A 15,365-nucleotide genomic window follows, 5' to 3' on the forward strand; every position below is an offset into this window, starting at 1 on the left:
GCACTTGCTCTTCACAGAAAATACAATGTGACAGTCCTTGTAAGAACTGATGTATACTGTTTTGAGCTTGTGTCTAGCTTAAAAGTCCTTGCCTGGTCTCTAAAACCAAAGAGATTATAGCACTTGCTCTACACAGAAAATACAATGTGACAGTCCTTGTAAGAACTGATGTATACTGTTTTGAGCTTGTGTCTAGCTTAAAAGTCCTTGCCTGGTCTCTAAACCAAAAAGATATACCACTGTCTTGCTCCTACAGAAAATACAATGTGACAGTCCTTGTGAGAACTGATGTATACTGTTTTGAGCTTGTGTCTAGCTTAAAAGTCCTTGCCTGGTCTCTAAAACCAAAGAGATTATAGCACTTGCTCTACACAGAAAATACAATGTGACAGTCCTTGTGAGAACTGATGTATACTGTTTTGAGCTTGTGTCTAGCTTAAAAGTCCTTGCCTGGTCTCTAAAACCAAAGAGATTATAGCACTTGCTCTACACAGAAAATACAATGTGACAGTCCTTGTGAGAACTGATGTATACTGTTTTGAGCTGGTGTCTAGCTATCTCTGAAACATGTTTTAACCCTTATAAGGTCAGAGGGGGGGGGGGGGGGCTGGATTTTTACCCTCCACCCACTAGACATATTTACCTTGATTTTCCATCTTGTAGAGAAGTTCCAGGTTGAAGTGAAAAAAAAAACTTGAATCTGTATCACTCTTTAAAACCTGCAATAAGCAAGTAATGAAAAAGAAAGAAAATTAATGGATTATAGCATGTGCCTGTTAAACATAAAGCTATATTAGGGCAGTCTGTGTCATAAATACTTGACATTATTTGAGCATGTGTAAGCTAACATGTTAGATATGAAAATATACACAAAAATAAGTAAATTGTGTAAGTCATACAATAGCTCAATGTGCTTAGTGTGGAAGCATGCGGTAGAAGGCCTGGTATTCTGGATGAGAAATGACGGCTGTGTCACCAGTGCAGAGGGTCATTAGGTCTGTGTACTTTCCTTGGGAGAGCTTGGGGTTTCCCATCCTGTACAGAGGTTCCACGTCAACGTCTTCATTATCTGTTCCTCTTCGCCTGCTGGTCAGTGAAATACAATCGAAATCATCTTCCAGATGAGAGTACTTGAATCCAATAGCATCTTGACCTCTCTTAGTCACCTGGAGTGCTCTAAACTTGGTCCAGTCGATGGCTTGACTTCCCTCTGACGAGCGAACTCTGAGAACACCTCTCCTTTGGCTGTAAGTCTTCCAATCCATTATATCAGCTGTCTTGACTGTGATGACTGTGTAAGATCTAGGATGACTTCTTGCCATTCTACAGATGCAGGCAAGCTGGGCTGGCAACATAATCTCTCCCACCTGCTGGATGGCTCTCTCTACGACACTGTGCATAGAATCGCCCTCGGACTGGCCGTGTCCAGCTTCAAAGAAGTATTGTCTGATCCTCTTGATAGACTTTGCCCCTTCTATGAAGCCCAACATCATACTGGGCAGAATGGAATTCTTGTTCTGCCCGGGGCAACCATCGGCAAAGAATTCTACTTCTTCTATTCCATCATTATCGAGCCCACACAGATACGAATGTATGTGTGAAGCAATTTCACATGATCCACGTTTTGTTTGCCCTTCATGCGATAGGTAGCAAGTCCCTTCCTTGGTACCAAGACTGAACACAGTGAAATTATAATTGGCTAATCTACGTTTGTAGAAAAGCTCTGACCGGGTAGACTTGGGAAGGTAGATGACTTGCTGCAGGTCAAAAACTGCAGCATGGAAGGTCGGATCTGAGCAAGCTCTTTCCTTAGCTTTCCTCTTGATCTCCCTCACTTTATTTTTCTCATCGATGTGTTTTGCGAAGTCAGTTGCAAGATGTTCCTTCTGACTCTGTGTTCCCCTGTGATATGTATCACAGATCCCACACTGATCTTTCTTCGGGGAGTGAAACTTCAGCTTCATCTCTCTTAAGACCGTCTTGTATAGAGAAAGAGAGGGACCGTCTTCATTCTCTTGTTGATACATACAATGCATTTTCTCAGCATTCAAATCAGATGACAGGTACTCGCATCTGCTACTTGCACGACAGTAGTGCGATTCCATCCTTGGGAATTTATCTATGTGCTTTCGCACACTCTCCCGCAAAAGGGTGTCACGTTCGGTAGTCTGACGTCCTCCTCGAAGTTCTCCTTCAAGAAGGCCACAGGAAAGCATTTTGTTGACAACAGTCTTTGTTTGTCTCGATGAGATGCCAAGTGTAGACAGAAACATCTGCTTGCACACTTGAGTTTTCTTCAATGGATCTGTCGAAGAAGGAAGGTTGTAGACAATCTTGCGTTTGTTTCCTGTCATCGTCACGTTGAGTTGTCTTGCAATCCACTCTCTCTGCTTTAGAAGATTGTTAAGATCAAAGAAGGAGGAACGGATCTTGGCTCTTTCTTCCCTGTCGTAACTTGTACAGGAAAACTTCCTGGAGTCACATCTTGTGCAACGGGTATCATATGAAGCTTCCCTCCGCGCAGGCATCATCTTTCTGGTTTTCTCGCTGATGTACGCTTCACCAGTATTTCTTTTACGCTTTACGATGGCATTCTTGCTCTTAATCTCCTTAGGAACCTTGGACGCTTGATCTTCTGGAGCTGGTTCCCCTTCAACCAAAAAGTCCTCAGGCAAGGGCTCTAATCTTGCCGACTCGCGAGGAAGATCTGCATTTTCAGGAATGTCTTGAAGGTCCACAGTGCTTGACATGTCATCCTGCTGCTGACAACTTTGAACCTCTTTTGATTGTGATGAACCTGATGATGTATCTGTGTTTATGAGGCTGTTGTCTGAGCTGCTTAGCACCTCAGCAACACAGCAAGCTTCCTGAATTGGCACATCTGCCAACTCGGTCAAACCATTAAAGTCATCAACATTAATATTTGCTTCAGCAAATGCAAGGTTATGGCATGAGCATTGATCACTTAAAGTAAAATGGTTATAACATAAAAAACAAAGGCATCTGTGGCAAGCAGCCCATACTTCTTCAAAGCAATGGAAATGTTCACATCTAGCAGGTAGATTGGGTGGACCACTGTTAGTAGGTTCTGTGTTAATTGGTACTGTCCTTAATAAGGCTAGAGGAATTAAGTCACTGTCAGAGTCTGAAAACTATGGTTTCAGAATCTGGGTCTTCTGTAAGGGTAATTGGCACTGTCATTAACGAGGCTAGAGGAATTAGGTCACTGTCTGAATCTATGGTATCAGAATCTGGGTCTTCTGTAAGGGTAACAGTTCCGGCCCACTCTCCATCTGCCCAGTTCATGGTTACTCGCGAACCCACCCTCAAATTTCCAGAGAAGTGCAGGTCTCCTTTCTCGACACAGTTAATCTCCCCGTTTCTGTCCCACCTTACCAGAACATCCTTGTTATTATCCGCCCTGCACAGAGTTATAAATCAACGACATTGATAATGGAATAAAACATAATTTTATCTTTATGAACATTTGAGATAACTAAATACATAGGAAGTGTATGATTAGTTGTCAGGATAGTTCTTGTGACGCTTAAAAATACTGATTACATAATACTTGTAAGACCATTTAAACATAGAATACTCAATAACTTCATATCAATGAGTACACATCAAGATTCAAAGATTTTACATTTTTGCTTAAAAGAAAAAAGTTGAGTTTTTCTGCGGCTTGGATATGGATAAAATATGTTCAACCAATCACTTAAAAGAAGATATATATTTATTTTCTATCATTATGTTGAAATCTATGTCATCTTCATGAAGCATAAATAATCTGAGAGTAGACTTTAACACTCTTGCAATTTTCTCTTTTTTCTACAGCTAATATTTCCTGTCTTTTAAGCATTATTCATGGAAAAAAGTCGGCTATCCTTTTCCTCGTAAAGGATATAGTTATTAGAAATAGTTGGATTTATTGAATGGGTGATGTTGACAAAGTTGAAATTGAATATATGAACACAAAAATAAATAAATTAAAGATGTACTATATGATTTTTCAAAATTTTGATTTCATCCTTATGCCACCCAAGTACTTGTAGGCAACTGCCGAATAATACACCAATTTCTTTTAAACTAATTTCTAATGAAAGATATAATGTCCCTCAAATTCTTACTAATAATTATAATACAGATATACCCCATTCTCATTACGGCGCGCACCAAAAGTCGCGCTTTTATCGTGACCTTTCGTGCGCGCCAAATAGAGCCACCGACTCTCTCAGTATTCTCACTACTAGCAACAAGCTCGATCTATAGTAGTTCTTTCGTTTCAACGCCGAACCAAAATAGGTATGATTGACAGAGTGCATATTCAAGTCACTTGAAGGTACAAATTAAACTGGAATTTGTTATCCAATTATTTTGATGATCCATACAATTGTATGGCTCCTGAATAAAACATATCATGTGGTCAAAAATTGTAGCGGAAATTATGTAAATGGTTAAAAGAACTTACATCTTTATGCTCTTTACAGACTGAATGCAAGACGAGCTGAAAAGTGGTTTGAATGCTGAATGCAGGAAATGACGCACCAACAGTCCACAGCTGAAATATGAAAGACATTTGACAATCAATAATTAACTTCTTAAGCAACCTTTGAACACTAAATTTTGGAGGGAGAAAAGGGCATATAACATATTATACTAATGTAACTGAGCTCAGTATGAACATGAATGTAGTCAATTGTTTTAGTCTAGTCCCACAACCATACAAACAAAAAGACACAATAACAGAAATATAAATAAATAAATAACTGATGGCTCCTTAATAAATCATGCGGTGTAAAATTGAAGCTGAAATGATGTAAATGGTTAAAAGAACTTACATCTTTATGCTCTTTACAGACTGAATGCAAGACGAGCTGAAAAGTGGTTTGAATGCTGAATGCAGGAAATGACGCACCAACAGTCCACAGCTGAAATATGAAAGACATTTGACAATCAATAATTAACTTCTTAAGCAACCTTCGAACACTAAATTTTGTGGGGGGAAAAGGCATATAACATATTATACTAATGTAACTGAGCTCAGTATGAACATGAATGTAGTCAATTGTTTTAGTCTAGTCCCACATCCATACAAACAAAAAGACACAATCACAAAAATATAAATAAATGAATAACTGATGGCTCCTTAATAAATCATGCGGTGTAAAATTGAAGCTGAAATGATGTAAATGGTTACAAGAACTTACATCTTTATGCTCTTTACAGACTGAATGCAAGATGAGCTGAAAAGTGGTTTGAATGCTGAATGCAGGAAATGACGCACCAACAGTCCACAGCTGAAATATGAAAGACATTTGACAATCAATAATTAACTTCTTAAGCAACCTTCGAACACTAAATTTTGGAGGGAGAAAAGGGCATATAACATATTATTCTAATGTAACTGAGCTCAGTATGAACATGAATGTAGTCAATTGTTTTAGTCTAGTCCCACATCCATACAAACAAAAAGACACAATAACAGAAATATAAATAAATAAATAACTGATGGCTCCTTTATAAATCATGCGGTGTAAAATTGAAGCGGAAATGATGTAAATGGTTACAAGAACTTACATCTTTATGCTCTTTACAGACTGAATGCAAGACGAGCTGAAAAGTGGTTTGAATGCTGAATGCAGGAAATGACGCACCAACAGTCCACAGCTGAAATATGAAAGACATTTGACAATCAATATTTAACTTCTTAAGCAACCTTCGAACACTAAATTTTGGAGGGAGAAAAGGGCATATAACATATTATACTAATGTAACTGAGCTCAGTATGAACATGAATGTAGTCAATTGTTTTAGTCTAATCCCAAATCCATACAAACAAAAAGACACAATCACAAAAATATAAATAAATGAATAACTGATGGCTCCTTAATAAATCATGCGGTGTAAAATTGAAGCTGAAATGATGTAAATGGTTACAAGAACTTACATCTTTATGCTCTTTACAGACTGAATGCAAGACGAGCTGAAAAATGGTTTGAATGCTGAATGCAGGAAATGACGCACCAACAGTCCACAGCTGAAATATGAAAGACATTTGACAATCAATAATTAACTTTTTAAGCAACCTTTGAACACTAAATTTTGTGGGGGGAAAAGGCATATAACATATTATACTAATGTAACTGAGCTCAGTATGAACATGAATGTAGTCAATTGTTTTAGTCTAGTCCCACATCCATACAAACAAAAAGACACAATCACAAAAATATAAATAAATGAATAACTGATGGCTCCTTAATAAATCATGCGGTGTAAAATTGAAGCTGAAATGATGTAAATGGTTACAAGTACTTACATCTTTATGCTCTTTACAGACTGAATGCAAGATGAGCTGAAAAGTGGTTTGAATGCTGAATGCAGGATATGACGCACCAACAGTCCACAGCTGAAATATGAAAGACATTTGACAATCAATAATTAACTTCTTAAGCAACCTTCGAACACTAAATTTTGTGGGGGGAAAAGGCATATAACATATTATACTAATGTAACTGAGCTCAGTATGAACATGAATGTAGTCAATTGTTTTAGTCTAGTCCCACATCCATACAAACAAAAAGACACAATCACAAAAATATAAATAAATGAATAACTGATGGCTCCTTAATAAATCATGCGGTGTAAAATTGAAGCTGAAATGATGTAAATGGTTACAAGAACTTACATCTTTATGCTCTTTACAGACTGAATGCAAGACGAGCTGAAAAGTGGTTTGAATGCTGAATGCAGGAAATGACGCACCAACAGTCCACAGCTGAAATATGAAAGACATTTGACAATCAATAATTAACTTCTTAAGCAACCTTCGAACACTAAATTTTGGAGGGAGAAAAGGGCATATAACATATTATTCTAATGTAACTGAGCTCAGTATGAACATGAATGTAGTCAATTGTTTTAGTCTAGTCCCACATCCATACAAACAAAAAGACACAATAACAGAAATATAAATAAATAAATAACTGATGGCTCCTTTATAAATCATGCGGTGTAAAATTGAAGCGGAAATGATGTAAATGGTTACAAGAACTTACATCTTTATGCTCTTTACAGACTGAATGCAAGACGAGCTGAAAAGTGGTTTGAATGCTGAATGCAGGAAATGACGCACCAACAGTCCACAGCTGAAATATGAAAGACATTTGACAATCAATATTTAACTTCTTAAGCAACCTTCGAACACTAAATTTTGGAGGGAGAAAAGGGCATATAACATATTATACTAATGTAACTGAGCTCAGTATGAACATGAATGTAGTCAATTGTTTTAGTCTAATCCCAAATCCATACAAACAAAAAGACACAATCACAAAAATATAAATAAATGAATAACTGATGGCTCCTTAATAAATCATGCGGTGTAAAATTGAAGCTGAAATGATGTAAATGGTTACAAGAACTTACATCTTTATGCTCTTTACAGACTGAATGCAAGACGAGCTGAAAAATGGTTTGAATGCTGAATGCAGGAAATGACGCACCAACAGTCCACAGCTGAAATATGAAAGACATTTGACAATCAATAATTAACTTTTTAAGCAACCTTTGAACACTAAATTTTGTGGGGGGAAAAGGCATATAACATATTATACTAATGTAACTGAGCTCAGTATGAACATGAATGTAGTCAATTGTTTTAGTCTAGTCCCACATCCATACAAACAAAAAGACACAATCACAAAAATATAAATAAATGAATAACTGATGGCTCCTTAATAAATCATGCGGTGTAAAATTGAAGCTGAAATGATGTAAATGGTTACAAGTACTTACATCTTTATGCTCTTTACAGACTGAATGCAAGATGAGCTGAAAAGTGGTTTGAATGCTGAATGCAGGATATGACGCACCAACAGTCCACAGCTGAAATATGAAAGACATTTGACAATCAATAATTAACTTCTTAAGCAACCTTCGAACACTAAATTTTGGAGGGAGAAAAGGGCATATAACATATTATTCTAATGTAACTGAGCTCAGTATGAACATGAATGTAGTCAATTGTTTTAGTCTAGTCCCACATCCATACAAACAAAAAGACACAATAACAGAAATATAAATAAATAAATAACTGATGGCTCCTTAATAAATCATGCGGTATAAAATTGAAGCGGAAATGATGTAAATGGTTACAAGAACTTACATCTTTATGCTCTTTACAGACTGAATGCAAGACGAGCTGAAAAGTGGTTTGAATGCTGAATGCAGGAAATGACGCACCAACAGTCCACAGCTGAAATATGAAAGACATTTGACAATCATTATTTTACTTCTTAAGCAACCTTCGAACACTAAATTTTGGAGGGAGAAAAGGGCATATAACATATTATATCAACGAAACTGAGCTCAGTTTGAACATGAATGTAGTCAATTATTTTAGTTTTTCATTACAGAGTTCTCAAACAATTACATATCATATAGCCAGCCTAGGCTTAGCTTAGCCTTAGCGAAGTTAGCCTAGGACTAGCAATGACAATGCAGCATTAGGCCTATACAATTAAATGTAATTATATTGACCTGTCAATATAATAAATGTTACCTACTAGATCTAGTCTATAGATCCCTAGGCCTACAAGGCATTTTTTTACAAATGATACATACAACTTTGGTATCAAGCATGATTTTTACTTTCGTCTGTTCGCTGGTTCCTCTGACTTCAGGTTATTCAGGCAGCGCATGTAGTCTAGAGATAGACCCTACAGTGTATGTAATTGTGGCGTAAATTGTTACCATGCTTAAAATTTAACGCCTACACAATACTGCGCGTACCGGGTATGCACTTTAATAAAAGCGCACAGACAAGAAAGAGTGGAATATGGCTGAATGTTGCCTAGCTCTGATTTAGAACAGTGGTCTACAGTACAGGGAAAGCCCTGATCTGGCAATATGATGGCAAATGTTGCCCGTTACGGTTTAATGTTTTTATTTTGCAGCTAAAATGCCTTGTAATAAGGTAACAATATACTAAATATAGCCTTCTAACTACTAGTGCTATAGGCTGGCATAGCCATATAGCATAGGGCTAGGAGTAGGATCTAAGTTAGATCTAAAGTTAGTTTAACCAAGACCAAGTTTACTGTTTAGATTTAGATCTAGACTAGAGTAGTCTAGCTAGGTCTAGATCTATCTCTAGATGGCTAGGCCACAACAATGAAACATCAGTTCCCAACAAACATTTTAGTGTTACTTAACATGAGTAGGCCTAACACCAAACCTATAAGTAAACAGTCGATATCAGAGACTGAAGCTCTCTCTACTCCCATCCACTCTTGCAACTTACACCCAATGCGGTGTATGGGGCTCTATTTAAGGAAATTTGCAATCACGAAACAAAATTGGCTCTTTCTTGTCTTTTTATCACATTTATGATTTTTTTTTTTAGGTATCATTCTGTTCATATTTTTGTAAAATTTAATTACCTGGGATTTTCGCTCCTAATACGGCATTCTTCATGAGAAAACCTCTCTCCTCGATGAGAGTAATACCCTGGAGACGGTTCGTACAAACGACGATCGGGCGCTAGCAGCCGATGAAAATATATCGCAGAGCACTAAAAAGTGGCCCTTGACTTTCGCGGGCGAATCGCGACGCTTCGTAAAACTCCACACAGTGCACATAGCTTTGAGATGCGTTTTCACGAAGCGTCCTGCGAGTACACACAGTTTACGGGACAGTTCGTGAAAACGGACTTTGTCAATCATAACTACCTTACGCGTTTCGTGATGTCACGTATGACGTAACTAGACAATTTCAGACTCTAAAAATTTGTGAAATTGTAGGCATTATGATACTTGATTCGAATATCGAAAAAAATATTTTATTGAATTTACATCGATTTTTGCCTCTTGGGACACTTCGTAAAAACGGTGACGATTTGATGTATATCCTTACTAACCCTTACTACTTTATTATAAACCATTCAATTAATTATTTTAAAAAATAGGAAAAGAATAGGAATTCACAAATCGTACCTTTGATTAAGTCATTGTCCTTTTCAATCTTTTTCACGTTCTCCTGCCTGAAGGCGAGTTGCCAAAGTGCTTCTGCTGCGTATCTCTTTTCTTGCGATGAACAGTCCTTATTTAGCCCCATCTTTAGCATACTTGATATGATGGTGATGCCATCCTTCTCGGCGATGAGGCGCTTGTTGTCATCATTGATTGCAAGCTGCTTGATGCCCTGGACGAGCTCGATGGCGGAGAAAGTGAAACCTCTTATGAATGCGTCGGTGCCGGTGCTTCTGGTAATCCGGATCTTGTGCTCGACGTTCTCCAGTGATTGCCTGAGCAGCGAGAGAAGGTTGTCCACACAGGCAGAATTGGTGGGAAGCTTATCGGCCTCCTCCTTGTCAACCATGTACGAGAGAGACATGAAAGCACATGCTTGGACAATCGGGTCTTCTGATGCTGTCAACTTCTCCAACGCGGGGACGATCTGTCGATGGCTCCTCCGAATTGCCTCGATCCTTCTACAGGTGTTGTGCAGGATGTTCAGGACATTGAAGACAATTTCTGTGGCCCATTTGTTCAAGGTTTTGTCCTGGAGTAAGAGCATCCAGTCCACCAGGACTGTGAGTGTACCTTCTTCTTCTATCTTCAAACAAAAGGCATCTTACTCATCTGTATAGTTCCAGCAGATTCCCGCCAGAGCGCGGTAGAATACGAAGGACTGTTGCGCCTCCTTAATTAAGGTATCCGTCTCTGACGCATTGGTGAACATCTGCAGCAATTCTTTCTTCTGCCAACATGATATGAGCATTCGAGAGAAGCTGGTGCGTTCTGCCGTCAGGTCACCAATTCTCTCTTGGTGCAAGGCAGAGTTCCCAGAAATCAGTTTAACCAAAGCCACTTTACTAAGACACGTGTCACATGGAATTTTCGCGCAGCTCTCGACGTGGTTGACGGCGTTGATGATCTCGTTGAGCTGTTCCTGAAGATTCTCTGGAACTCCTTCCATGACATAAGGCGTTTTTGATGCCATCGAACCTTCAGATCGAGGACTTCTGATCGAGTATTTCGACGTTTGGAAGAAGATGTAGTCTCAACTGTGGGGCTCCAAAAGAATGGAACACGCTGTGTGGATCCACGACCTTTTTATAGCTTCATACGGATCCTGTGAACGAAATGTTGAAATGATATTAAAATGTATTGCAACATACCATCAATTTCGAAATCGAGTTATTATCTTAGTGATTCCTCTACTCTCACTTCCGGAAAAGTGGTCGTTTTCCTCCGGTATGACTTCGCCTTCTAGTTCAAGGTCCAATTTATTTTATGGGTTGGACTTAATTGTTTATATTAACATTTTGTCTGTATATGTATGATCAGCAAAATATAGATGTGTCATTACAGAATGTTCACCCTTCTACCATTTCTTTTTTTTCAGTGACATGATAACATTGTTGAATGTTAAAGGACGTTGTGATATTTCTTATCATTGATCAATGATTCGACTTCAGATTATAGAAAGCTAATTCGATCCGTCGAAAGTGATATTCCCATCTATCACATTGGCTAGGTTGTACCCGCGATCAACATGACAAGTGTGTAGGTATATCAATTAATTATCAAAGTAAGGGAGTTTTTGTTAGAAGACAATTAGAATTGGTCCTTTTCAAAAATTATTTTGATATTAATTAATTCATTAATTTGCTTTTCCTCCTTAGTGCACCTAGGTCACTTAACGTGCGTCCCAAACAAAACAAAACAGAGAATGTTCGATGTTTTATCATAACTTAATCATAATTATAATTAATAAATGACACCTATTTGTAAAGCTTAGATCTTCTTCCTTCATTTGATGCAACTCAAATGATGCATATTTCACGCATGAATGAATAAAAACAATTAGAAGAGAAGGTACCAAAAATTCATTTGGCGAACGGTATATGAATTTCAAAAAGAAAATTCCATTTCTAGAAAGTTCATTTTATGCCCTTTTATATGACACCTCGATCAGGAAAAATGAGCCAGGAATAACAAAGTTCTTTTTGTTTAAAGTAATGCTTGCATTTCCATGATTTGATTAAACGAATTTGTTTTCACTGGCTGCCTGCCGTAGCAACAAACAGAGTTGACAAAAGACTTAACTCCCTTTCTTTAAAGATCAGCCACGCATGTGAAGTCTTCCATCTTCCTGAGAACACCATAATCCACTGATGAGCTTGCCGATTTTATATTCTCGAAATAGTTCAAACGTTCATAACTCTCTAATTTAGTTCAAACTTTCGCGTTTCTTTTTTTAGAGCAATTTACCTTGATTGAGGGTGGATTTGTCTTTAAATATTCTTAAAAGGAAATCAAATTGAACGCAAGTTGTATACAAAAGAGTAAACGCGTTAAAAACATAAAACAATGTAGTATGGCTGCATATGATAAGTCCATTGCTAAATACACCGGTTTTTTCAACATTGTATTGCAGAAATAAAAACTTAAAGCGAATCGAAAAAATTAATTAATCTAAATTGTCTTCCATACATGCACCTTTATATCCAAAAATTAATTAATTTAAAATGTCTACAATACATGCACCTTTATATCCATGTTTTTTGTTCTCATACACTTAATTTCAATGCATTCAAATAATCTTTCGCTGTTTGTTTATCTATTGGTTCAGTTATCATTGTCTTGCCCTATTATGCTTTCCGTGATTCGTTTGTTTGTTTGTTTTGTGTTTTGTGTTTTGTACCTGATATGACTACTATAAAAGCATGTGAATGCTTGTAGGTAAGCAACATGGGGACCGGTGGCTCTAAGTCCTCTCCAAGGGATTTGGTAATGAGGAGTAATGCCTTACCTAAGGGCATTAGCGCATCGACTTGGTTTCGATACGATACTACTGCTCTACCACTAAGCCATCGCGCCTCCCTAATTTAGGGTTTCTCGAATATGTGGCTCCTCTTATTCTATGTATTAATTAGTTACATAATACATTAGGAAGTGTTTCATTTAAAGCCTATCTGCACTAGTTTGGCCATGGGATTAGATCTCCCTGCAAGGTCGTGCACTGACAGCTGGCTATCTCATCAAATCAGCTCTCAATTAACTTAAGAAAAAAGTGACCATGGGGGACCATAGGGACCAACGGGCCAACGTGTACCGCTTAGGCAGTGTTCGTTATATAGAGGGCGCAAGTAGCTGCAGGTAGTGCAGTCCCGCTTTTACAAAAAAAATACAAAGGTCTTTAGCCACATGTAAACTGTATGCCACACACTGTTCACACCGGCAGAAATAGCGCGCGCTAGACCGCGCTATCTCTGCGGTTTGGAAGGTACAACGTCGTTTCGGTCCGCCCAACAGCGTGCCACGGCGAGCCAAAACGGCGTGCCACTGGAGCACCTCCTGGGGGTGGTCCACGAGAGAGAGCGCGGTCTAGCGCGCGCTAGAAAAAAGGGGGTGCTACGATAGACCGCGCTATCTCATTGCGGTGTGAACAGCCTACTCTACTCACCTCCTATCCGCTATCTGCGTATATGAGGCTGTTCACACCGGCAGAGATAGCGCGCGCTAGACCGCGCTATCTCTGCGGTTTGGAAGGTACAATGTCGTTTCGAATGGCGTGCCACTGGAGCACCTCTAGGCTGTTCACACCGCAATGAGATAGCGCGGTCTATCCTGGCACCCCCTTTTTTCTAGCGCGCGCAAGACCGCGCTATCTCTCGTGGACCACCCCCAAGAGGTGCTCCAGTGGCACGCCGTTTTGGCTCGCCGTGGCTCGCTGTTGGGCGGACCGAAACGACGTTGTACCTTCCAAACCGCAGGGATAGCGCGGTCTAGCGCGCGCTATCTCTGCCGGTGTGAACAGCCTCTTGGGGGTGGTCCACGAGAGATAGCGGGGTCTAGCGCGCGCTAGAAAAAAAAGGGGTGCTACGATAGACCGCGCTATCTCAATGCGGTGTGAACAGCCTCTCTGACTCCAAAGATTGTCTGAACATCTGATTCCAGAAAACTACTGTAAGCATCGACTTCACTAATACAAAGTACTAACGAGGAACGTTATGTCAGCTTCTATGAAACTGTTATCTACTGACTGACAACTATACAGTCAAAGCTAGCTGCGTTGATTCTTTTGGAAACAATTAATCACCCGCCATATTAATCATGTTTATAACTCTCGCTTTCACTGCGGTTATCATACTAGAACGATGAGGAAGGATGGAATAGGGGCGTTTACAGACATTGGATAACAGGGGGGGGGGGGGGGTCATCTCCTGAGGATGAAGGGAATACATATGAGTAGCACTGGGCAGTGCATATACATGTTATAAGAAGTCAATGGCCATCACAATTTAAGGAAGGGGTAGGGGGCTTGGGCCGACCCCCATTCCCCCATGCTCTTTCTGGAGACGCCACAATGTTTGAAATACTCATCTATCTTATCTACCTTCATTCTAGCTTTCTCTTTTTTCTCTCTCTCTCTCTCTCTCTCTCTCTCTCTCTCTCTCTCTCTTTTCCTCTCTGTCTCTCCCTCACTTCCTTCCTCCTCCCATCCATATGTTATGTTTCTCGAACTGTATGCCCTTACCATTAATCAAGACTGTTTTCATGTACTATTCGATTGCTATACTAACATTAAGCGATGACCATAACTTTTCCCTTTTACTTTTCATTCATCAACTGACGTAGCACTACCCAACCCCTTCTCTCTCTCTCTCTCTCTCTCTCTCTTTCCCTGCGCGCTCTCTCTCTCTCTCTCTCCCTCTCTCTCTCTCTCCCTCTCTCTCTCTCTCTGAGTACCGTCCTTTCTGTTTCGTACTATGGAAAAGAAAACAAAACTCAGTTTCCTGCTACATAACATCAATAAAGATGGTCTTTCAAGTTTCAAGTTCAAGTTTCAAGTTTTATTTATCTTTCTTTCATAACACACTTTACAAATATGACATGAATATAACAAGTCGTGTGTACTAAAGGCTCTTGAACCTGGTTTAAGGAAGAAAAGATAATATGTTAACTGGCAAACAGAATGAGTTCATAATTGTAGTTCCCCATCAGTTCCCGATACTACGGAAGCGTTAAAGTGCCACTATACTTGAGGACATGACGAGATATTTCATCTTGTCAAGTCGACTTAATATCCATATCATGTCGACATGTAAAGATATTTAACCTACCATGTCGACTTATCAACTTTTATTAGTCGACATGGCGAAATAAATTATCTTGCCAAGTCGACTTCACAATAAGTTCATGTGGATATTATGTGGATATTAAGTCGACTTGACAAGATGAAATATCTCGTCATGTCGTCAAGTAGAATGGCACTTTAACGCTTCCGTACGATACAGATGTAGGCCTAATATTCTTTTTAAAAAGTTGCTTCAATACTTCAAATCAAGGTGTTTT

General features: G+C 39.0%; 1 protein-coding gene across 1 annotated transcript; it reads right to left on the minus strand.

Annotated features, from left to right (window-relative positions):
* Window positions 1-4,340: 4,340 nt before the first annotated feature.
* Window positions 4,341-10,578, minus strand: LOC105442232. The gene is made up of 12 exons (XM_030993830.1): window positions 10,033-10,578; window positions 8,168-8,257; window positions 7,798-7,887; window positions 7,429-7,518; window positions 7,059-7,148; window positions 6,689-6,778; window positions 6,320-6,409; window positions 5,951-6,040; window positions 5,581-5,670; window positions 5,211-5,300; window positions 4,842-4,931; window positions 4,341-4,561 (listed from the first exon to the last, which is right to left on the minus strand). The coding sequence occupies exons 1-12, from the start codon at window positions 10,576-10,578 to the stop codon at window positions 4,427-4,429; spliced, it is 1,581 nt and encodes a 526-aa protein (XP_030849690.1). The 3' UTR covers window positions 4,341-4,426.
* Window positions 10,579-15,365: the final 4,787 nt, after the last annotated feature.

The sequence above is a fragment of the Strongylocentrotus purpuratus genome, unplaced genomic scaffold, assembly GCF_000002235.5.
Source record: "Strongylocentrotus purpuratus isolate Spur 01 unplaced genomic scaffold, Spur_5.0 spur5_scaffold_20, whole genome shotgun sequence".
Classification (NCBI taxonomy): Eukaryota; Metazoa; Echinodermata; class Echinoidea; order Camarodonta; family Strongylocentrotidae; genus Strongylocentrotus; species Strongylocentrotus purpuratus.